The sequence below is a fragment of the Maniola jurtina genome, chromosome 4 (genome assembly GCF_905333055.1).
Source record: "Maniola jurtina chromosome 4, ilManJurt1.1, whole genome shotgun sequence".
Lineage (NCBI taxonomy): Eukaryota > Metazoa > Arthropoda > Insecta > Lepidoptera > Nymphalidae > Maniola > Maniola jurtina.
The window spans coordinates 7809406-7835407 of record NC_060032.1 but is presented as its reverse complement, the minus strand read 5'-3'; the positions used below and the strand labels follow the sequence as shown (position 1 = coordinate 7835407).

At 40.1% G+C, this 26002-nt stretch overlaps 2 protein-coding genes and 1 long non-coding RNA gene across 3 annotated transcripts in view; 2 read left to right on the top strand and 1 right to left on the bottom strand.

Moving 5' to 3' along the window:
• LOC123864566 (aquaporin AQPAe.a) overlaps nt 1–26002 on the top strand; it is a 55440-nt gene that overhangs the window by 27132 nt on the left and 2306 nt on the right. Inside the window, exons 2-5 of the mRNA XM_045905118.1 lie at nt 14967–15058; nt 16237–16361; nt 18122–18391; nt 23956–24120. Coding sequence (XP_045761074.1) covers nt 14971–15058; nt 16237–16361; nt 18122–18391; nt 23956–24120 — 648 coding nt within the window. The 5' untranslated portion in view covers nt 14967–14970. The remainder of the gene's footprint in view (nt 1–14966; nt 15059–16236; nt 16362–18121; nt 18392–23955; nt 24121–26002) is intronic.
• On the top strand, nt 6351–8243 carry LOC123864711. Its single transcript, XM_045905333.1, has one exon. The coding sequence runs from the start codon at nt 6351–6353 to the stop codon at nt 8241–8243; it is 1893 nt and encodes a 630-aa protein (XP_045761289.1).
• LOC123864567 lies at nt 21249–22523 on the bottom strand. The gene is made up of 2 exons (XR_006795811.1): nt 22298–22523; nt 21249–21986 (listed from the first exon to the last, which is right to left on the bottom strand). It is a non-coding gene; the product is annotated as an uncharacterized LOC123864567 (long non-coding RNA).

Genomic DNA, 26002 nt, shown 5'->3' with positions numbered 1-26002 from the left:
TAAAATAAATCTTTATTAGTAGATTATACAAGTAATTAGATTGTTAGATTATGTAATACACATCATGTCTGTGTACCTAACGCCAAAACTAAAACATGCCGTGACGCTAAACTTCAAAGAGATTATAAAATTAACGTTTCCCCAAACAATTTTCTTTTTGATAAAATTTTATCGTGATAAGAAAAATCAGACAATATGAATTATGGCGTGTGCCTCTTAGTAAAATTATATGTCTAATCGCTTTACAACCACTCGTCCCTAATCTGGATATCTGTGATTTAGCTGATAAATAATTCTAAACTACAAATATGACATGTACTGTACATGTACATAATATGTTATACACATAGATATGTGTTATACACTAAGGCCTCCTTCGCACGAGAGCTTTTTTAACGTCCGTTAAAAAAGCGTTCAAATAGAACAAATGCATTCCCAAGTATCTGTTCAGACGTCAACGCTTTTTTAACGGGCACTTTGTATTTTCAACGCAACGCCAGGTTTTAACGCAACGCTTTTTTGACGCTTGTGCGAATTAGGGCATAGATTAGGAACATGTAGGTAATTTAAACATATCATAGTCATGAACGATGTACACATTCTATGTCGTAAATTACCTTGTTTGGAATTGAAACTTTCCCAAGGTTCCCAACTTCAATGTCAGTCACAGTCAGTGACTTAAGAAGTGAAGATGCCCTGATAACCAATCTTATCAAAAATCATCCATCAAAATATAATCTTAACGTGTTAATATAACAAACTTCGTCAATGCGGAGTGCAAGTGCAGCGGTGCAAGTCTAATGACTTCTTCAAATTTCAAGTTCTTACTAGGTATCTACGTAGGAAGAAATGCCGTATGTCGCAGATTGAGTTATAAGTAGGTAAATATGAGTTACTAGCTGATGGCCACGACTTTCTCCGCGTGGATTTAGTTTTTTAAATCTCGTGGGAACTCTTTGATTTATCCGGGATAACAACGGAGCCGCACGGAGCAACGGATCTACGTGATTTTTTGCAATGGATATACGAATAGTTAAAGACCTGGCGAGTGACATAATTTTATTCCAGAAAATCAAAGAGCCAAATCCACGCAGACGTTGAGGACATGATCTAGTTATTATATAAGCAAATTTTATTAAAAGTAAAGAATTGGCACGGCGCGACATCGACAGCTAAATATTTCCACGTTACGGTTACGACCGGCCCAAGGCTCGCTGCAGCGGCACACAAACAGTATACAAATCGTAAAGCCGCGCTAATGCGTGTGTTACGAGTTACGGCCGCTTTTGATGCCGCTAAAGTCATTCTAGTGATGGGAACGATTCGACATCCTCATGATGACAACTAGAACCAAATATCGTACCAAGATGGACCATCATAGCGATAAGATCATACAAGGATCATAAGATGAACAAGATGAGCCAGTAATAGGCAATTATGGGAAAAAACTGACTTGGGCACATTCCCTAAAATTTGAGATATGATGAAGGCTCGTGACTCTTGACTCCGACCTTTCAACGACAACAACCTCCATGAATCTTCTGACAAACTTGACCGATCGATTGCGTAAAAATTGCAATGATCTTTGATACAATCTCTTTAACTGTGATTGGCTGGATTTATGGCATTCTTGTTTAAACAATGCACTTCAGTCAATAGTGAGGGAGTAAAAGCCAATCAGGGGCCAATTGCGATCGTCACAGCACTGTAGCATTCAAACTACGGCAGTTAAGACTTTGGGGGGGCCTTTTTGAGCCTATAGGCACGGCACTTAGAATGATAAAACCCCAGTGCACTGCGATTTCAGCGTGCTTGAAAAGTTATGAATAAGTATGACGCATCACGCAACTGAAGCTTCTTATTGCGTGTCAGAGCGTATTGATTGCGTGTAGGTACATAATATATAATGAAGGATTTTTTATGCTAATGATTGTCAATCGAACCAAGCGTAGACAATAGTCCATTTTCCATCACTAATGTAGTTAACATCAGACTTAATCTTAACAAACGCAGTCACGCAGATGCCATCCAATATAACAAAATTACTATCTTCGCGTGAACCTATTAATCACTGACGTCCAACTTCGTGTAAACACAATATGAACTCAATTCAACCTACTGAGCATGTCTAAATATTTCTTGATAAAGTAGCCAAGTAGCCAGGTCCGATACCCAGAGAGAAGCAAGGTTAATGAATCCTGCCGGTTCCGTAATTTTTGATGTGTCTTAAAATTATTTAGACATTTTCCTTTAAAATGTGGGTAAAACATTAAAAATGAGATTATAAAATAAGCATACCTTTTTTTTTTGCGAAATTGAGTATTGTTTGCAATTTTCTAGTATCTATTATAATAACTATTATTCAAACACTAAGTACATTATTAACATTATACGCTACATAAAAAATATAATACATTTTCTCGTTAAAACATCTATCCATTTGTTCTTTATGTTTAGATACTCTAGGCTTTCAGCATAAACGTCATATTAATTACCTACTATGGGTTATAATAATAATTTATAGTGAGTACCCAATAGATGTACCTATCAGTTACCTACTTACCTGATTTTCTATAGAACAAGAGAAAAGAAAATGTACTTACCTACCTACCTGAAAAGCGCTATACACAAAATCAACTAACAACTAACTAACTAACAATTTATTATAGGGTTCGTTTGATATTCAAATGAATAGACACAGCGGAAATAACGATATTGTCACTGTGTTCGTGAACTTTTTTCCAAGCTTACGTCATTATCAAGCATGTATCAGGCATATAACACCAACGAAATATTACCTACAACAACAATGCATTAGTCAAATTAGAATCCGGATATTCCGCTTGGCGCATATGTGATTGTAGTAGGTAACTCGTTACCATAAACTTGGTAAATAGGTAGTATATAGTAAGCGTACACCATAAACTGATTCGTAGTATTTATATGGCAGAAATAAAAGCTCTGATTTAAAGATAATACACTAATTTTGATTGCTGATGGAAATTTACACGGCTGCTTAAAAAAAACCGGCACAGTGCGAGTCAGACTCGCGCACTGAGGGTTCCGTACTCGGGTATTTTTTCTGACATTTTGCACGATAAATCAAAAACTATTTATAATATAATAAATAAAAATCAAAATAATAAAAACAAATTAATAAATAAACAAAAATCTGTTTTAGAATATACAGGTACCTAACGGGCTGACGGATGGAGTGACAGACAGACAGACAAACAGACAGACAACAAAGTGATGCTATAAGGGTTCCGTTTTTCCTTTTGAGGTACGGAACTCTAAAAAGGAGTGTAATGTATTCAGGATATATTTAATGACTAGCTGATGCCCGCAGCTTCGCCCGCGTGGATTGGTCAGATCCCCTGCAGCATCAGGATTGAGGAGTTGGACTCAAATTTTTTATGAAACAATGTCGCAAAGTTTCTCTATCGATTAAAAAAAAATTACGCAAATCGGTTCAGAAATCTCGGAGATTTCGGTGTACATAGGTAGAAAAACACAACTCCCTTTTTGAAAGTCGGTTAAAAAAGTAGCCTATGTTACGCCCTGGTCAATCCTCAACTTGTCTGTGAAAATCCCGTCAAAATCGGTTCAGCCGTTCCGGAGATTAGCCTTTTCAAACAGATAGACAGACAGACAGACAGAGAGACAAAAATTTTAAAAACGTGTTATTCAGTGTTGGTATCGTTCAAATAACCATATGAGCTTAATATGAGGTAGTTATTTCGAAATTACAGACAGACACTCCAATTTTATTTATTAGTATAGATGTCTATTAGAGTTTCTTAATCCCACCATAACTTCTAAATGCCTGAACAGATTTGGGTGTATGCGGTATATTTAGAATCCTTACATCATCCCGAGTGGCACTGGCATTGGTTGGTGACTGAAAATGGTTAACGCCCACTGAGATTTTTGTCTCTGTCATTTGTATGGTATTCCGTGACAGAAATAGCGCTATACTAACTTCTTTTCATATAGAATCTATATTGTAGAGTAAAGGAGTGGTATCTATTTAATTTATCTATGTCGTTGTATTAACCGCCATTTCACCATTCATTTGTTTTCAATCGTCAATAAATATAAAGGACAATTGTTTAAAATTTAAATGAAACCTACATTAGTGAGAAGCGATATGGTAATCGTGAGACATGTTACATTCAGTATAATTTATATATCCCTAGTGTATTTTGCGTGCGTATTCCATCGTGAGCTGAATTTAATTTTAACTATTTCTTTATTGAGTGGAAGCATATATTATTTTCATAAGATATGACTAGTAAGTACCTACTTCATATCGAAACGTTAGCATGCCTGCTTGTGTAGTACGGAGTACCTATATAGTTCTGGTACCTATACAGCACCTATATACCTCTGGTACTCTCACGGATCTCCTCATTTTTGATTTGATCACGTAGAAAAACTAGAAGCTTCGAATCCCTCCTATCTGATACCCTAAACTGATAAAAATGTTCAGGCACTCAATGGAGTGCCTGAACATTCTTCTCAGGTTCATTGACCATCCGAGACATGGTCGCCTATGTAAGTATACCTAACTGTAGTTATTGTAAAAATCTGAATAAATAATGAAGTAGGTACATTATGATTATTGCTTTTTAATGGTTCATGTATTTATGAATAGAATGATGGATAGATTGTCTGTTTATTTATTTATTATCAGTTGTACTTTCTTATCTCGAACTTGTCTAATTGCACAAGTATCTAGTTAACTAAAATCGGTCGTTAGTGTTAATGCCACTCATTATCATCCTGTGGCACTATCTACATCTCTTGCGAGTCTTGGCCTCCTCCATAGTTTTGTTCCATTTATCGCGGTCCTTTGCCTAAGTTTGTATATTTACCCGTTCTCCTCAGGCCTTCTTCTACACATTCTATACAACGCTTTTATGGCTTACTTTTTGGTATTTTCTGCTGAGGCCCCCACACCTATTCACAATTAATTTCACTACCTTTAGTTTTTTACTAAAAATTGCCTTCATTTGGGCTAGTAGGTATAGGTAGGTAGGTAGATAATGATAGATGCCATCCTGAAGAATCCATTAGTAATTTAAAAAAATACTGTTGTTTATACTAGGGTCTAGTCGCATAGCAGGTATGTAGTTATTAAAATTAAGTTACCGTTACCGTTAAACTTTAACCACCAATAAAAAGCGAAGTGGATGGCACAAGTAATTTACCTCGTTCATACCTCCATGATAAGGTAAAACTTTGGTCTACAAAGTTTAACGATAACATTACATCATGACCTAAGACGTTTACAAAACTTGAAGTCTTCTCTGAAACTCTCGGGCAATCTGCGAGCCTACCAAATACTCAGTAGGTTGTTGTACTACATTACAAGATTGACCAAAGAACAAACTCCTAAATTACCTCTCTAATAAAAAATTTTTCAAACAAAGGATATTTAAAATTATTTTTCCTATTTTTATCTCAATAATGGCTACTATGTTATTATTATGAGGCAGAACTAACATGTCAAACCGTCGTTATAATCACAGGTTTTCATTCGGTATTTTTCAGGTGGAGCACTTTTTTTACGAAAAGTTTTGAATTTTTTACTAGAGTAATCCATTAGTGCTTTCTGTAAAATCCTGTCATACCTATGAATTAACCGTGAAACTTTTTGCCCTATCATTAGCTCGCATTTTTAGTTCTTTTTCAGGTTCTCTTTTATGCTACGGTAATTTGTATAGCTCACTAGCTGATACCCACGACTTCGTCCGCGTGGATTTAGGTTTTTAAAATCTTGTGGAAACTCTTTGATTTTTGAGATAAAAAGCAGACTGTGTCACTCTGCAAAAAATCACATCAATCCGTTGCTCCGTTGCGGCGTGATCGAAAGACAAACCAACAAACTTATTTTTAATTTTTAAGTGATTACTTCATCGCACCTCGTGCGAGATAGACGTGTTGCGATTGCCTTGTGTTCTCGGTGCGACACGGACGAACGGGCGGCGCGCGAAGCGCGGACGCATTCTCGCGTCTTGTCGTGGCCTCGAATTCGGAGTGAATAGGTACATACTCATGAATGTGCGATAAACTCGGCTTCGGCCTGGGGTAATACTGTGCCTGTGCTGTGGTGTTGTGATATTCTACGTTGCTGCCTGCTGGTGACCTAGTGACACTTAAGTGACCTAGGGACGCTGTTAAGTCTAAGTTAAGATAGACTAATAAGGATAAGTTAGATTAATTAGGATAGGTTAGATTAAGCTAAGCTAGGATAGGAATTTATGCTTGTAGGCTAGGCTGTGTTTGTTCCCTTGATAGCTGACCTGCTTGGCTTTGCCGCCAGCAGGTCACCCATTTAGGTACAAATGGACGACGGAATCAGTACGGAGACGGATGTAGCTGCTGCTCGTAAGTTGCGGAGTCACGGGCTATTGTCGGTACCAAGAGATAGCTCTCGAACTCGGAGTCCGCTCCGATCAGGCCTTGACTCGGACCCGGACTCGGAGAGCTCCAAGGCTTCATCCGTAAGCCGTGGTAGGGCTAAAGGCCGAGGGCGAGGTACAGGAATCTCCCGTGCCAGAGTCAATCTCAGAAAGGCGAAGGAAGAGGCCAAAGAGGAAGCTTTCAACCAATTCCTACGAGATCGAGTGTGCCGCAAGAGGATATCTGAGCCCGTCTTGGACCCTGAAGACTTTCCTTTAGAGGCACAAAAAGAGGACCCCACCCAACTCAGCGCCGAGGAGCTGCGAGCCGTTGCAGGTAAAAGCGTGGCAACTATAGTTCAGGTTGCCACCAAATCAGGGCACCTTAAGGGCTCACATGCTAAGCTCCTTAAGGACTCAGCTGCCGCTCTGCAAGAGATGGTGGATGCTCTGGCATCCAGAACGGAAGCCGAGGAAACTCGACGACTTAGAGTGGACAATGGCCGCTTACGCCAGGAGGTGGAAAACCTCAAGACGGAGTTAAAAGCCCACCGAAGGGAATTTAGCGAGATGAAGGCGACCATGGCGGCGGCAAATACCACGTCCGTCTCCAGCCTAAGTGGGGAACTCATCGAGGAGCTAAAAGCATCCATTGCTATCTCCGTCGGTGCCATGCTGGATGCCCGATTTGCCGGAATTGAGGAAAGGCTTCTGCCCGAGAAGGTGCACCGCCCGCCCTTAGCAGCGGATAAGAGCCGAGAAATGGCAGCGATGCAGACAGTTACTGCTGCTCCAACGGCTCGGATGGGCCCGATGACTCGGAGTTTTACAGTGGCCTCGAAGCCCGCTGGGACTCCTGAGACAATGGCTGGACCCAGTCGAGTTGAGGCAAGGGAGGTCAATGACTGGGCAACAGTTGTCAAAAAGGGCAAAAAGGCCAAAAAAACCTCACCGCCCACAGCCGGCGCTGCCACCACCCCAACGGTTGCCACTGCCGCCAAAACAAGTCAGCCGGTTAAACCGAAACTTACGTCCCCTAAAACCGCGGCGGTCGTAGTCACATTGCAGCCGGAAGCGGCAGAAAAGGGGGTGACCTACGCTAAAATACTGGAGCAGGCGGAGCGTCAGGTCAACTTGGAGGAGCTTGGCATCGGCGAAGGAATAAAAATTCGCCGAGCGGCTACAGGCGCCAGGCTCTTAGAGCTTCCTAAGGGCCAGACGGCGGAACAGGCGGAATTACTAGCGAGCAGGCTCCGCACTGTTTTAGATGGCGTGGCTAGTGTGGTTCGCCCATCCAAGCTTGCGACCCTCAGGGTCACTGGACTTGATGACTCGGTCACAAAAGAAAAGATAATTGCTGCCGTCGTGCGAGCTGGGAACTGTCCTACCGAGTCGTTAAAAGTGGGAGAAGTGCAGTCCGGCCCCAGAGGGGTGGGCGCAGCCATCTTGCACTGCCCCATAGAGGTGGCTAAAGTAATCTCGGAAGCCGGGAAGCTACGGGTCGGTTGGAGTTCTGCCGAGGTCCATGTGCTAGAGCAACGCCCCTTGCGCTGCTTTAAGTGCCTCGGTATCGGGCACACAAAGCCAGTCTGTCCGTCCACAGCAAACCGAGGCGACCTGTGCTTCCGGTGCGGTGGAAACGGTCACAAATCGCTGGGATGCATAGCCCCAATGCGCTGCGCAGTGTGCAAAGACGCAGGGCTACCATCAGAACATATCATGGGGGGTAGGAGCTGTAACCCTCCCTCAGTGAAGGGTAAGATGGTCTCAATGGCTCAGGCCGCCACCAGCGCTGGTCGTCGTCAGGCGCAAGAGGAAGCTGAAATGTCATCATGAATCAGCCGTGTCATGTAAGATTTCTCCAGTCAAACCTTAACCACTGCGCTGGGGCTCAAGATCTCTTGCTACAATCAATGATGGAGTGGGGAATAGATCTGGCAGTCGCTTGTGAACCCTATTATATTCCTCCCCAATCACACTGGGTTGGCGACTTGGATGGGTCGGTAGCAGTTCTGACCAGAAACAATACCGACATCTCGCTCACGGTATTAGAAAGAGGTTCCGGATACGCGGTGGCAAAATGGGGGGAATACGTAGTGGTGGGCATTTATTTCTCGCCCAACCGCAGCTTGGCAGAATTTGAAGCCTACCTCGACTCCGTCAGAGCAGCTATTGATAGACAGACGGGAGCGCACATCGTCGTTTTTGGCGATTTCAATGCAAAGTCCCAGGCGTGGGGAAATCCCAATACAAATGCAAGGGGGAGGGCGGTACAGATCTGGGCTCTTCTTTCGGGTTTGTCCCTTCTCAATAGAGGAACGACACACACCTGTGTGCGGCAGCAGGGGGGATCTGTGGTAGATCTGTCATTTGCCACTCCTGCGGTTGCAGACAGAGTGGTCAACTGGAGAGTAGAGGGAGAGGCGGAGACCCTCTCGGATCATAATTACATCCGTTTTGAGATCTCTACCCGTCCGAGGCCGAGGAACCACTCAAGAAGCCCAAGCCAGTTTCCGCGCTGGAGCTTGAGTCTACTGGACCGCGAGTTAGCTAAAGAAGCTGCCATTGTACTGCGGTGGTCCTCGTCCAGCAACAATAGCAACATTAGTGCGGACGAACACTCTGACCAGCTGTGCAATGCCTTAAAAGACATCTGTGATGCATCTATGCCACGGACCCGGCGTCGGTCTCCTCGTCGCCGCGTGTATTGGTGGTCCCCTGAAATCGCCAATCTCCGGGCAACCTGCAACAGAGCCCGCAGAGAATATGTTCGGAATCGCAGGCGAAACGGTCTGAACCCGGATCTGGATAGCCAAACGCGGAGCGCTTATCAACAGGCGAAGAAGGAATTGCAGCTGGCCATAAGTAAGGCTAAGGAGTCTGCCCGTGAAGAGATGCTAGAGGCGCTAAACAGGGACCCCTGGGGACGTCCCTACCGTGCTGCACGAAATAAGCTTCGCACACAAGGCGCACCCATAACGGAGACCCTGCAACCTGATCTCCTCTTGCGTGTAGTTGGAGAACTGTTCCCTGACTCACAGAGTCACTTCCCCCCACCTATGTCAGCCCCTTTTGGGAGAGATGGCATGCCGGATGGCATTCCTCCTATCACAGAGGAGGAGCTGGACCTAGGACTCGACCGCTTACGGGCTAGAAAGACGGCACCGGGACCCGATGGTATTCCGGGCAAAGTTATTCATATTGCCCTGGAATGCCTGCGGGAGAAATTCAGGGAGCTCTTCGACGAATGCCTACGTGCTGGACAGTTCCCGAAATCTTGGAAAGAAGGAAAGCTATGCCTGCTGCGCAAAGAGGGCCGCCCACTGGATTCCCCTTCAGCATATAGACCAATAGTTCTGCTTAGTGAGACGGGCAAGCTCTTTGAAAAGATTCTTGCCACTCGCCTCATAAAGCACCTTGAGACAGTAGGCCCGAATCTATCTGAGGCACAGTATGGATTCAGGGTAGGTCGCTCGACCCTGGATGCCCTGGATGCCTTGAAGAGTCTGACCATGGAAGCGATCGATAGAGGGGAAGTGGTTCTTGCAGTCTCGCTTGACGTTGCAAATGCCTTCAATAGTCTCCCATTTGAGACTTTATTGGAAGCACTTTGCTATCACAGAGTACCACTATACCTCCAGCGACTGCTGGAGTCATACTTGCAGGACAGGCAAATCTTGTGGGAGGGCAGTAATGGGCAAATATTCCGGCGCCGTGTCTGCAGCGGGGTTCCGCAGGGATCGGTCCTTGGGCCGGTGCTTTGGAACATTGGTTTCGATTGGCTCTTGCGGGCCCCGCTGCTTCCACGGATGAGACTCCTCTGCTACGCGGATGATACCCTCGTCACGGCCCGTGGAAGGACATATGAGGAGGCGGCTCGTTTGGCGGAAATTGGCACGTCACTGGTTGTGGATAGGATTCGGTTGCTGGGTTTGAGAGTCTCTATCTCGAAAACCGAGGCCCTCCTTTTTCATGGTCCTCGCAGAGGTCCGCCACGTGGTGCACAAATCACTGTGCAAGGCACAACAGTAGCGGTAAAGGCCAACATGAAATATTTGGGCCTCGTGTTGGATGGACGATGGCGTTTTCAAAAGCACTTCGAGCTTTTGGGCACTAGGCTCGTTAATGCCGCCGCTGCTTTGGGAAGACTGCTGCCTAACATTGGGGGGCCAGAATCCAACTGCAGGCGACTATATGCGGGGATAGTTAGAAGCATGGCACTGTATGGGGCGCCAATATGGATACATGCCCTGACACCACATAACAAGATGCTTTTGCGGAGACCGCAAAGAATCATCGCAGTTCGAGCGATCCGGGGATACCGCACGGTCTCCTGGACAGCTGCAACCCTTCTAGCGGGCGACCCACCGTGGGAACTCCAGGCTGAGGTGCTCTCCGAGGTGTACCGCTACCGTGCAGAAATGAGAGCCCGTGGAGAGCAACCGGAGGCAGAGGAGATCCGCTCAAGAAGAGCTCTGGCTGAGGCAGCGCTGATCCGTAGATGGGAGGAGGATCTGGAGACGCCTGTCGCCGGTATTTGGTCAGTTGAAGCGATCCGGCCACACCTTGAGCGTTGGCTCAAGAGAAAGCACGGAGTACTGACGTATCGATTGGTGCAGGTACTTACAGGGCATGGCTGCTTTGGCAAGTACCTGCATCAGATCGCGAGACGGGAGGAGACTCCAGCTTGCCAGGAGTGTGGTGCGCCAGAAGATACGGCATATCACACTCTGGTGGAATGCGCGGCATGGGGGCCTCAGCGCCACATCGTGTCGTCTAGGCTTGGAGGAAACTTCTCGCTGTCGAGCATAATAGACGGCATGATTAGCAGTAAGACGAGCTGGAGTGTGATGGCCTCCTTCTGTGAAACTGTCATAACACTGAAGGAGGCCGCGGAGCGGGTGCGAGAGCTGTCCGCTGACGCTCACCCACGCCGCAGAAGAAGACAGGGGAGAAGAAGGAGACATTACGCTCATCTTCTCCCTCACTAAAACTGTGCCGGTTTAACGCTGAGACGTCTCAGTCGCATACGACACCCGGGATCCTGAGACGCCTCTAACCTGACGTGGACGGCACCGCTGGGTTTTTTAGTGGGTATGCTATATGAATGCAGCACAAATGCATTGCCAGTGAGCCCCACATACCCGCTTTTGAGCGGCATGCGTAATTGCATTTTTACCAGCGGAAAAAAAAAAAAAAAAAAAAAAAAAAAAAAAAAAAAAGGGAGGTACCTTACTAACCGACTTCTAAAAAGGAGCTAGATATGTCCCAGCAGGACTCAGGAAGGGACCATCAGGTGTGAAGAGGTCTACTTAGCATGAATTTTATAATTAAGTCAACCTGCCTACAAAACCTTAAAAATATTTTTGCCTAAACGTGCATGCACATAGGTACTTAATTAATATTTTTTTAAATACTTGAACACCATTGATTGAACAAGCAAGCAGGTATAAGGCCATCGTTAGGCATTTGACCAATAAAATAAATTTTCTGCATAAATCCACCCATCGTCCCATAAAAGTAAATTTTATTATAATTTACACGTAACATTTGCAAGCATTACTGTCGTGAAATACCAGTACGTACCTACCTCCCTTTGTTGTCCCAACTTATTAACATTTACAAGTCTAACTAAATTTAAATCAAAGGCAAATAGTATCAGCATGATGACTATACATAGTCTCTAGGCATGATTGCATTGGTTACGTAATATTTAAGAAAGTAATTATATGTCTAATATGTCTAATTTTTATGATGCCAAAAAAATGATGAGATAAATATTTTTATTTTTCTAGTTAAACTAACTTTCATAGGTATTAATTAGATACTTTAATTGTTTTAAACTTACAAAGGATTTCTCAACTAGTTAGATTGACCCGATTCCTATGGCACTTTCATGCAGTTTGCATTTTGAAATCCATTGATTGGCATTTAATTGGAAATCAATTCATAATTTTTTTAATGTTTTCCAAGCACACTTGATTATCCTCGTTGCTTACATGCATTGTTGAATTCATTTAATAATAATTATTGTACTTCCGAAAGTCACTGCCACTTCGGCAGTAGGTATTTATAATATAAAACTTTCATTCTGCGAATTGGTTAAATTAAACGCACGAGGAAAAGTTTTTGAATATAGGTACTTACTTACGTATTTACAAAAACGGAAAAAGGTCATTGTCAATAATTAGTAATCGGGAAAGGTATAAAGCTGGCTCGTTTATGGTCAGTGGTGCAGGTCAGCCAAGGCCCGGTCAGGGTGAACCACGAAAGCCTTGCGATGTGCATTTACTGCATACCTACTCTCGATGCATACAGTCAAATATGGATCGCTGCCAACTGGTACATTCACATTCGGCTCACCTCGTATCCTCAAAGCTTTTATATATACCTATCTACTAATAGGTAGGTACTATAAAATAAAGGTATACTAGCTGGTCCACTCGAGCAAAGCCGGGGGATTAGCATACTAAGACATTCCAGAATTTTCATGTGTGATTCTGCGATGACGTTTTTAAGAGGTGTAGGTATACTCGAGTTTTAGTTTTTAAATTTTATCATGTAGATTGTAGATATTTGTATAATGTACAATAGGCATTGAAATTTAATATTATACTGTACATAGTACTGCCACAGTGCTTATTAGGCCGATTGTTCATGACCATACGGTGTAGGTAACTACGTACAGCCCTTTGGTACCGCTATTGTGAAAGCCCTTCCGCTTTCCGTGAAAAAATGCTAATAGGCGAAAATAATGTTATCAGATTTACCGAACCAACGACCCGCATCGTTACCGAGATATCATTAAAAGTCACTATCAGTTGAAAGGTACCCCTAGTAGTTACATTATCTCTATTTACTTCGTTTGTATTATCTTTACATATAAAAAAAAATTCAGCTTTCGTATGTTTGTCTCTGTGAAACTAAAAGAACCCGAAGATCCCAAGGGAACGGAAATTATTTACTTCCCTAATATTATGAATCAAAACAGACTGAGTCACAGCGAAGCGTGATAGGTTTAGCTAGTTAAATAATACTGATATAATGATTCAATTACTAATCGGAATCTGTTTGTTTTGGAAAGGCCACGAATAAGAATTAACTTATTTGCCAAAACTCTCTTAAAAAATCTGGCTCGAAGGACCAATATATCCGAATATTTATAACTACCTAATACGTACGTACGCTAAGTTGCAAGCATATATTTCTGACCTTTCTCATATTGATACCTACTTCTAAAACTTCTAAACTAAAAAAAACTTCGAAGGGTGATCTTCGTAAAAGAGTCACAGACACCTTCCAACTAAATGCACCTTCAAATGCATTAGGTCATTATAAAAACGGGTGTCACGTAGTCACTTTAATTTTGGTAGATGGATAAAAGGCAAAACTGCTCCGTCATGCTAAATCGGGTTTGATTGTTGTCAAAGAAAGAGTGACTTGCAACCGATTCGAGATGATACTTTTTCTATTGTCTAGTGTTCTTCGACTTATTCGAATAATGTGCCAGGTCATCTTAGACAGCGTCAGCATAATAATGTCTCTTTAAAAGTACGGTGCATCAAGATAGGTACCAACTCAACAAAGTACCGTAAATGCACGTTTTTAAACAGGTTACGTCCAGATTCCAGTTGACTTCTAAAATATTACATTAACACCGCGTATCTTGTATTCCGAGAAATTTTAAGGATTCTGTGAACCGCGTCGCGATAAATCGCTGTTTGTAAATGATTTAAAGCAATAAAAACGTCAAAGCACGTAAAAGTAAAATAAAGCATGCTCTTTTAACTAGAGCCTCGATAGCTCAACGGTTGAGGAGCTGACTGAATTCCGAAAAGTTGCACTATTGTCGTACCCACTCCTGGCACAAGCTTTACGCTTAATTGGAGGGGAAAGGGGAGTATATAAGTCATGATTAACATGTCTAATATTCTTTTAAAAAAAATATATTATTGTTCAAGATGTTGGACCGTAGCCCGGTACGCAGTTTAAATAGTTAGAAAAAGTACCTATTACATGTAAACTTTAACAAAACTAAATCGTACAAATACAAATTACAATACAGTGCTTTCGAATCATCACATCTACACTTTCTCTACCACCGATTTAGGATGGCCTTCCTTCCGTAAGGTACTTGATACCTATTAACAGGCAGTTTTAGGATAGTTTTGTAGTTCACAAAATTCAAAATTTATTTCATGTGAGACAACTTATACCCAATGACATCTATGGGAATACCTAGAAGTCATTGCTAGTTATGCCTACAGCTACTCTACACTCGGAAAACGGCAGCTCGATTGCGGTAGAATGGCAGTGTCCCGATTGCAATCACCTCTGATTGGCTGACGGTCGCTGCTTATTGGCTACAATGCATTGTTGCAACATAATGATTGATGCAGGTTTTACGGAATCCAGCTACATATTCTATTGAGACGAGCCGGTAAGAAACTTCGGAGTGGTACATAGGTAGAATAATTTATTTCAAAGTACGTCTAATAGGAAGAAACCAAAGTAATTTTAGTAACCAGGCATATAAAATTGTTTTATTTTTTGTTACAGAACAATGGGTGAAATGAGTAACAAGCTCGGCCTAAATGAACTGTCCGGAGGAGCAAAAGGAATCAGCAAAGCTCTTCTCGCTGAATTTGTAGGTAAGTAGAATTTTGAGGTATTGTTTTAATTAGAACCATCTAGTCTTAAATATTCTTTCATCTCCCCACCACACATTATAAATACGTATTCCTAGCGTTCATTATATATAGGTCGGCCTCTTTACGGTGACTCAACCACTTTTCTCATTTTTTTCTAATTCCGTAGTCTGCATTTGAAACCGCAAATATGATTATAGCCTTTGGCTATGCAATTGAAAATAGAAATGTTTTTCATTCAAATGAACTTTTACAAATGCCTTTGAATCCGCCATGCATTGATTCAAGAAGTCTTTTCTACGGGGAAGAACCAGCAAGAAACTCGACGGTTGCTCTTTTTAAATGTCCAAGAACTTCTACATATCAAATACGAAGAAACTAGTAGGTATAATTGACCTTATCGCTCTAAATAATAAAATTAATACTTAGCTAGAATTTAATGGCAAACTTTTGCAACAAACTTACCAGGAGCTACCGATCTGAGCTTTATACCAACAGATACATTGAATTATAATGAATCATATTCCTCGACTGTACTAGGTAATTTATTTATTAATGCCTACTTATTGATTTACTCATAAATACAAAACGTATTGTAGGTAATTTAAATAAATCTAACCGCGAAGAATTTACATGTAAACAAATATTATTCTTAAACTAAAATTATTTAATTAATTAAATTTTCCTTATATTCCGAGTATGAGCTTCTGTTATTTTATAATTCTGGGACTTGGGATTCGTCATTTAGGTAATATAGGCGTTCAGGAGAGACTAGTAGTTGTTTTCCTTCTTGTTTAGATAAGTACGAAGAATATTATTGAATTATAAACCTATGCATACATACATTCACGACATCTAAGGTACCTGTATAACGTATCTTAAAATTTGTATGTTTTTGATTTAAGTAAGTAAACATAAATCAAGAAGGCTTTCGAGATTAAAATTATCCAATAAAATGTTTACTTAATAGGAAATTAGAATTAATGATATATTCGATGTTTACAAAAGGTTTTCCCATGATTACGATCACTGAATACAAACTTGAACTCATTTCCAAGCAAAACGGCCTAAAAGTGTGCTAAAATTGAGTCCTAAGTTCGTGATTTCGACCAAAACGGTACACACAGTAACACCGTTTTGTACGCCATCTCCTCAAATATGCTAATGATGTTATAACTCAGGTAACCTGCTGCTGAATCTCTTCGGATGCGGCGCCTGCATCAACGTCTCAAATGGCTTGGATGCCCCGGCTGACATCGTGCTGATTGCGCTCGCTTTCGGCCTCTCAGTCTTCGCTATCGTTTCGGTGAGTAAAACTACTGTTATCACTTACCCCTCATGCACCTTCGTAGCACTAAAGGCATCGATATGTAACCCACTAGTGAGTAGGTTCAAGATCAATATTTTTTTCGTATCGCCAACTCTACATAGGTACCAAAAATCTAGCTAATGCCTGCGACAGTCCGCGTGGACTTAAGTTTTTAAATATCCCGTGGGAACTCTTAAAAAAAGTAGACTATGTCATGTCACACATACTTAACTGATAAGTTACAAAATGATTTTCGGATTTTTCTTTTTACTTGTGCTCTATGACATTGCTTCTTGCCAAACAAGATAGACAACTTTGATATCAGTGAGTCAGTTCCTCCTTCTAAATAGTTAGATACCTAGGAACCTAATATTTATACATATTTTAAAAGGCAGACTATACGCAAATTTTTACAAAAGCTTTTATCACACCGTTTATTGATGTTCGCTAGAGTAGGTAATAAATACAAATAGAGGTTTTAAAACTTGATTGAATAATTTACTAAAGCCGGTTAGTTTTATCCTCTCGTTATATCTAACTTATGCATGCATTTCATTATGTTATTTTAGGAAAATTTTCGAAAACGAGAAATACCTACTTTTCTATACAATACTTAAAGCTCCAATAGGTTCCAATACAGTGCCGCTAGAACGCAGTTCTTCAGCAACCTTTCAATAGTTTTAAGGTTTTAATCATCACTAGCCCTATCACTAGGTACCCTAACCATCCTAGGTACATAGGTACCAAAACGTTACACATTATAAGTTACACCACCTTACCTTATACTTTGTTTGTTGGTTAACTGGTTTGTTGACCTGTCCTTCAATCACATCGCAACTTAGCAACGGATCGACAAGATTTTTGCATGCGTATAGGTAGGTATGTAGTTAAAGACCTGGAGAGTGGCCTAAGCTACTTTTTAACCGACTTCAAAAAAGAAGGAGGTTCTCATTTCTTCGGAATCTTTTTTTCATCTCGGAAAATCAGGGTTCCCACGTTATTTTTAAAAAACGTCATCCTTGCGGACAAAGGTCTTACAACAATACGTAGGTACCTTTTACATATTGTTATTGATTTTGGGTTGTAGCTATAGGATACAAAGTACCATATAATTTCAATGTCCTGAACATTCAACTTAATAATAATAATTTTCTGATCCGAGATGTATTTTTCCTTATTCATACATGACGCTACGTTCCACAGACCTCTGTCCTGAAAACGCGGTTAAATCTATTAATAATAATGATATACCTAGTAATTCTTGATGATCACACTTTAATGCTGCTTCTTCTGGTACCTACCGAACTAATAAATAAAAGAAGAAAATACTTTAATTACCTACTTACTTAATTACATATTTAATGCTGCCTTACTCAGTACAATTTAGAAACTTTTGTTACCTACTTTAAATTATACTTACCTTTACCTTCATTAGTTTGTAAGAAAAAACAGTTAGTTGGTAAATCATTCGCAAATCGTAATCCTCGTTCGCACGGAAGCTTTTCAAACGCGCGTTTAAAAAGCATAAGAATTAAACAAATAGCTACAATGGAAGTTTACACGTCAACGCTTTCTAAACGCGTTTTTGGTGGGTAGGTTGATATTTAACTCTAACCCGACTGTGGCCATTTTATTACATAGCTAAATATGTATATTCCATCTTCTTCTTTCTAATGGGTTGCTAGTAAGTTCTACCCCACTTTTGATCTACACCAAATTGAATGTGCATCTGAAATTTTATTTTCTTTGTGTTACAGACAATAGGACATGTATCAGGTGGTCACGTTAACCCGGCGGTCACTGCTGGAATGGCTGCAACTGGTAAAGTTAAGCCAGTGAGAGCAATCCTGTACGTCATCGCTCAGTGCGCAGGCGCGGCCGCCGGCTCCGGCCTGTTGAAGGCTTTCACCCCCGACGCGGTGGCTGGAAAATTAGGTGTCACAGGGTTGGGCAAGAATGTGACCGCACTGCAAGGCTTCGGCATCGAGTTCTTCCTCGGATTCGTGCTCGTTTTTGTGGTTTGTGGGGTAAGTAATGCATTAACCGTCGAATTTTTTTCGTAGCAACTCAAGAGATAGATACATATGTGTCTTTACTCTTTACCCCTTGCAGGTGGTATTTTCACGTGCAGTTGAAGAATGTCAGACAGATATAAAACACTCCAGACAGACCAGCTCAGCATGTTTAAAACTTTGCATACACTGTCGATGAGCGTTTGTAAAACGCGCGTTGACTGCACGTGAAAATATCGCTATATGCAAAGATCCAAGCTTATTTCAAGTAGGTGAAGTAGTCTAACGTTAGAAGCTTTGGTTTGTAAATTAAGACTAAGCATTAGGTACTAACCTACCTACCGATTTAAATACTTAAAAATAATTAATTACACTTAGTTACCTAATGTCTGTGCCTTATAATTTTTTGCAATACATTACTAATATCGCTCTCTATTTATAATACATGTTAAATATTGGTGAAACTCAATAGGAATTTGAGGAAGATTATTTATTTATTATCAAAATATAAAAAAGTCGACCGGCAACTTTGATAGGCAGTTATGAAGACAGGTTAACTTTTTGTTTGTGGTGAAGTGGCAGTTGTAAGTTTTCGGTGTCGGTTGGTGTCGGGTTCCCCGAATCTGCTCTCGTTTTTTAGAGATTCGGCGATAAATATCTATACTATAGGTATCACAGTAGATAGGTATATAATATCACTATGACTTGATTTAAACCGGTTTCCTTTGTAACAGTTGGAGGTGATTGGAGTATGTTACACGTCATTCTTTGAATAAGCTCACAATAAGCTTGAACTGAATCCTAGTGAACACAAAAGTTTCTTATGAAGTCACATGGTCGTTCATCTAACATTAAATTGAGGCCTAAGTATGGGTATTTACTTATGTGGAATCTTGCCAACAATTCCAGTCCATTTGGATACAATTTAAACTTCATTGAATACTAAAGTTCTAGATATCTATCTATCTATGCTAAACTATAAATAAGTAGCTAATAACTTTAACTTATCGTTTTCTAGTAGGCAGGTACTTTAAAATTCGTAAATGTTGAGTGTACAGCTACCCTAGTACATTTATACTCGTAGCTCGTATCTCAAATACCTAGGTAGGTACTATCTATTTTATGCTTAGTAGGTACTACCTACCCTGAGAAAAAGGCTGCAGCCCGTAGCCAATATCTACGTAGGTAGGTATATCTTTATTATCACCCAGTTCGTATCGTTTTATTTTTTTTAAAACGTAGCTATACACGATGTACCTACGCTAGGAAAAACTTAGGGTTATTATTATATTACCTAAAACACATTCCAATGCAAATAACCATTTGCCTTATTTTGCAGTTTTAGGTGCTTTAGTATTTTTCAAACCTACAAATTATATATAGCATGCAAAACTCGGGTCAATGCCCCACCTACGACGCGACATTGACCCCGAGTGGCCTATTTACGTAACATTCATTGACCTCTAGTGTCAGTCAGATATTTATTTGCAATATATTGTGAACTTTAAAAAATACAGGATATAAAACAACCGCGTTTTTTTTGTGGTAGGTAGTAGGTACCTACATTATCAGTTATCACCTGTCTTCGTTTTTGCTAGCGTTCACCTTGTGTATTTGCTAGGTGCATACCTACTTGCTTCAATAGCCTACCTATAATATTGCTAACAGTTTATAAAGGAGGAATAAAATTACTTGCTTGGAACATCAAGCAGGACAATTAGTGACGATAGGTTATAGGTATAATATTCTTTATTTCAGTTCGGAACATCGCCTTCGGATTAATGTGAAGCATCACATTTACTTATTTAAAAGTAGATACAATGATATATACGATCGTTGTTGAATACTTAGTAAGTACCTAATAAAAGATTAGCTTCCGTGACGACTCTCATTACTAAGGACCAAAGCACACACGTTCCTTATAGCATTGGCAATTGGCGATTTAAATGCCATTTGCTTGCTAGAAGCTAGAAGCTGCGAGTTATTTTGATAGTAGTTATAGTTTGTTCACTAAGATAGTGTCAGTACACTCACAGGTGAAGTTATTATTTTGCTTTTATCTTATTATTGTTTACTGTGTTTGTTAATAAATGTTTTCTAATTTAAGAATAAAATAGAAAGGGTACTATTTTATTCTTATGGTTATAGTATATAATACAATTCGAATACAAAATATATAATAATAAAGTTACAGAGGCAACCATATTTAAACGAACAGACTTGACCTATCGCAGCGACGACTGCACCACGGTAATATTATGACTGCACGTTTCACTCCGCACACATTCGAATTTCGAACGCCAATTTCAGCTTTGCGATGAACTTGGCATCGAGCTTTTGAAAAGCAATCGTTACACTGAAGATTGTATGTGCGTGGATTGGAACGTTGAAATGAATGCGGCGTCGAGCTTTCGAAAAGCAACTAATTCGCCGATCGCTGATCCTAAAAGTATCATGTATGCTATGGCCCTAAGCGATTCGAGCTAATCTAAGTAGGTATGTACGTAGTAGAAAAAACAGTGGAAGTGCAATGCACCAAAATTACTATAGGAACCGCTGTCGCCAAACTCATACAAATATACCGATAAACATATATTGCACTACAAAGAAACAAACCGTTTGATTTGTCGTTTTAAGTTTAGTCAAAACTAGCCTACGTCACAGATTTGGAAACAAACCCTGACGTTCTAGAAATAAGATTTATTTTGCTTTAGCGGAAGAACGTACTTACGAGCTATAGTCACACTAGATTCGATTGTCCAGTTAATTCCCCTACTTAACCATAGATGGCGGTATTCTAAGTGGTAGCAATTATAAACTTAATAGCGTTGAACATATGGTTGACATTTTCGTGATCGGTCGATTTCTAATGCTACTCAGCCAAGGCCGCACCACGTAGCTCATTGAATTATCTATCGATATCGATAGATACGCGTTATTTTGTTCATTCGCTAAAATAAAATTAGAAAAAGGTAAATATAAAATTGAATAAAAGTGCTGGTATGTGTGCATGCCTTTTACAAGTATGCACTATAAATACTGCAACGTATGAAAATAGTAAAATTTTATTTATTGCCCTTGAAATAAAACATATTTGTTAAGAAACTGGCGTTTCGAAAGTCTTATTTTTAATTTTAATAAATGATGTATGCGAACATTTATATATTTTTCGACTATTGCCTTCATCAAATCGGTAACGTGATTGGACGCAAGAAATTCGCCAATTTGATGGGAGGCAATATCGTTAAATAAAAGAGTTCCTATGAACTTTCGCATTATTTGAGTTATCGCTACTTCTTTTCGAAAATCTCTGGTTGAAAATGATGTGTCACTAATGCGTCAACACAGACATCACAGTTTATTTTTTTCATTAACATTCGGGCAATGTAACCAGCAATATGGGCTATTGCTTTATTACTGAAATCAGAAAAGTGCCCTCCTAGTTCTTCAATTTCTGAATCGTCCTCAATTTGATCGTGTTGTGACATATCTTGAGACATACTACTTCTGTTTATCCTTTCAACAGCTGACGAACAGTTCGGTTGGTATCCAATTAACTCTACTCGTTGCATCTATCCATTTCTCTTTGATGCTTGCATCTTTGGGAAACCTAAAAATATTTAAAATGAAGGTTAAAGGAACTACTGATGTCTATTTAGTGATCAATGCAACGTCTCACTCATTAATAAATTATAATTATTACTTTACTATTTATTTCCTTGTACCGATATAATCGATAAATTCAATATTCGACTTGGCCACATCACTACTTGAGTAGCGAACGAGCGCTATTGAATAGAATCAATCCAAAATAAACTTTATCTTAATGGTTTAAGGTTGATTTTGACTAACCGTTCTATTAAATATTAGTAAATTGAAATAAATTAAGATTTATTAGAAAACAATGAAAATCCTACTTACCGATGATACGAAATACCTCCATTTTTAAGATTTTTTGTCCTACTATCATTTTTACACTCCAAAACGGAACAGTACGGCATTGCTAGGGCAATATGAATTTGTCGCGAGACTACCAACTCTACGCGATGTTAGAACGCGACTGGGATCCGTTAAGCATAACGATGCTTAATTGTGGCACGCGTGCCACGCCTACTTAGCACTTCCACTGTTTTTTCTGTTCCGTGCGTAGTACGCTAATCTGTGCTCGTTGCACGTTGGAATATTTAAAACGTTGCTAGGTATTCGATTTGCAACAGTCATTTCCTTGCACGGTATTTAGATGCACAACAAAAACAAATCAATTTTTATACCTAACTACGAATTCTTAGGAATTAATTAAGTAGGTTTTAGTCGCAATATAAAACATTTACCTACATAGCTATACTAGCTTTTACCGACAACTTTTTCGACGTGTATATATGTTTCTTTTCGTGGGAACTCTTTTTTCTCGGGTACCTTCACTTTTTTCTGACCTATGCAAGTAATAATCTGGGGTGGTACGTAGCTAGGTACCTACCTTTATCTCTTTAGGGATGTACTGCTAATGTCTTGTAACAATCGATAAACAAATTTCGAGGCAGGCAGAAAGACAACAAAGTTTAAAATATAGACGTTTGGGGTTTTTAAAACGTGTTAACCATATGGGTTGAGTTTTTAAAATCCTTTGGGAACTCTTAGGTTTTACGGGATAAAAAGTAGTCGTGTTACTTTCCAAGTCTTTAATTCTCCATGAAAAATCACAGTGCTTTGTTGCAGCATAATCGAAAAGTATAAACCAACAAAAAGACTTTAGTATTTAAGTATAATACTTAGGTATAGATAGTAGGTAATTTAAATTTTAAGTAGGTATTATCTAGCAAAGCTATAGCAACGGTCTTTCGCCTCAGAGTTAACCTAGAATATTGTTTGCGTGGCTTTGCGTGTCAGATCATAGCATTCAGGCATGAACCGCTGCTGTCAAACTGGATAAAATTATTGTTTAGCGGAAAACGTTTAAAATCAAGAATAAATAATTAATTAAAGTTGCTATTACGGAAATTCAAATGTATCTTGCATTCGGTCCTTCGAACCGGAGTTTTACGAAAATAAAGTCTATCTATATTTACAGTATTTACTTAGGCTACCTTCCATTTTGGAACATCGCAGTAAAGTATGGACGATCTCCTAGGCGCAGCAGTGAGCGCTGTGGTCTTATAAGTGGAAGGTCCTGGGTTCAATTCCCTACAACTTGGGAGAAATTTCAATTTCTAAATTGTCTCTGGTCTGGTCTGGTGGGGGGCTACGTACGACCGTGGCTAGTTACTTGTATTACCCTACCGGCGACTGCGTGTCGCCATACGATTAAGCGTAGCGATACGATGTCGTATAGAAACCGATAAGGATATCTCTTCCAAGTTGTTCCGCTACCATCTTCGACTGCATCATCGCTTACCACCAGGTGACTTCACAGTCAAGGGATCTAATAGCGGCTTTTTGACAGACACGACAGACGGACAGACAAACAAAGTGATCTTATAAGGATTCCGTTTTTCCTTTTTAGGTACGGAACCGTAAAAATATGAAGCGCTTACTTGTAGCCGATCAACAAAACCTTTTTAACATTGCTGATGATTTCACAGGTTTGCGATGCGAACAAACCCGACAGCAAATCAACTGCCCCTCTCGCAATCGGTCTCACCGTGACGCTGGGCCACCTCCTCGCGGTCGACTACACTGGCTCCGCTATGAACCCTGCTCGCTCATTCGGATCTGCTTTGGTTGCCAGTGAATGGAGTGATCATTGGGTAAGAAAATCACATTACTTTTTTAAATAATCTTCCAGTTTCCAAACAAGTAGGTACAAAATTCCTGCTGGAATAGCTCCGATTGTTACCATCAACCAATCATGTTGCCAAACAGTAAATCAGAAAAATCCAATTGGATTTGTCGTATATTTGTTTAGGAACGCATGTGGCATCTTTGAAATATATTGGGTCCATAGGTAGATAATTCGCTAAGAAACGAGATGTGAAACGTAAGTTTTTTATTATTTATTTATTTTAAAATAAATATACGGTGTACGTATATTTGTTTTAAAATACTATAGATCTACCTATAAAAAAATTGCGCCTGTAGGTATGTGAGATAGCTCTCTTCGTATTCGGGAGGTCGGCGATTCTACCCCGAGACTGCACCTCTAACTTATGGATGGGAGTTTTGGGTTTTATGCAATTACGTAAATATCACTTGCTTTAACGGTGGCGAAAAACATCGTGAGGAAACCTGAATGCCTGAGAATTCTCCATAATGTTTTTAGAGGTGATGAAGTCTGCCAATCCGCAGTTGGCCATCGTAACGGACTATGGCATAACCCCATCTCATTCTGAGAGTATAGACCCGTACTCACTAGTGGGCCGGTGATAGGTTGATTAATTAATCATGATGATGATGATGTGAGATAGGCTTGTTAAACTTCTAAATCATTTTAGCTGCATCAAACGCTTTTTTTGAAGTCGGCGTAAAGTTATTCCATAGGGCACGATGATACCTAACATATTCCAGCATATCGGTATGCCTAGGCTATATTTACATCAATGATTTATTAAAATGATTCCATAGGCCCTAATATAGTCATAGTTGATTATAAATAAGATTGAGAATAGCGTGAGGTCATCAACAATCACGAAACCATACATCCAACTCCAAGTACCTATATAGCTATACCAAGTCAATATGTACTCAATACTCGTAGGTATGATCGTGTACCTAGGTACCTTTGATAAAAACTAAGTGCAAAACAACACCTGCTAAATACGTCATTTAGGTCAATTACAATATGGTACTTATTCAAATAATATCCTGTAGGTATTTTTAACCGTAATTAATGATTTTAATTACCTATAAGCTACTGGCTGACTCGCCTTGGCTTTGCTTGGGTGCTATCTTCCCTGCTTGGAGGGGTTTTAAAGGCATTTATTAACTTCTACGTTATAGAGAAAAACTACATGCAGAATTTCATCTTTCTAGTCTTAAAATATATCTTTGTTCAAGATCCAGCGCAGCGGTTTGAACTCCACGATTATCTATTATTGTCAGGTAGTGCGTTTCTCATGAAGATCTTTTTTGAGCCGAATCGCTCTACCGAGTGTACAGACCTTACCTACCAGGAATTTAATATTGTCACTTCGTGTCAAATGGTCTTCGTGTTGACACTATGTTGACAGCTGATCACTAACATATTTTAGTTTGTATCGAGGCATTCTATCGAAAGTACCTATCCTATCGCTGCCTATCCTAAAATCGATATTTGAGACCTTGGCCACGTGAGATAGGTAGGTATATGAGATGCTCTAATCCCGATAACGCTACCGAATCACCTGTATTGGCCTATATCTGAAACTAAATTGACTATACGCCGTAATTATTACTGATAAAAGCGATAGTATTGTGACAATATCGATAAAGAATATTATCTGAGCTTGCCGCTAACATCAATAGGTATACTTAGACACTTATCTGCTTAATTGATATTATTTTTTAACCATCAATGGTTGAAAGGAGTGGTAAGGTCAAAATTCCACAAAATATAGGTAGAGGTCAAGAAGGGAGCGAGTCTTCTGGCGGAGTCAATTTAAAAGAAACAGCCAAGTTTCTACAACTAGCGCTAAAATAGTGATTTGAGCTTTA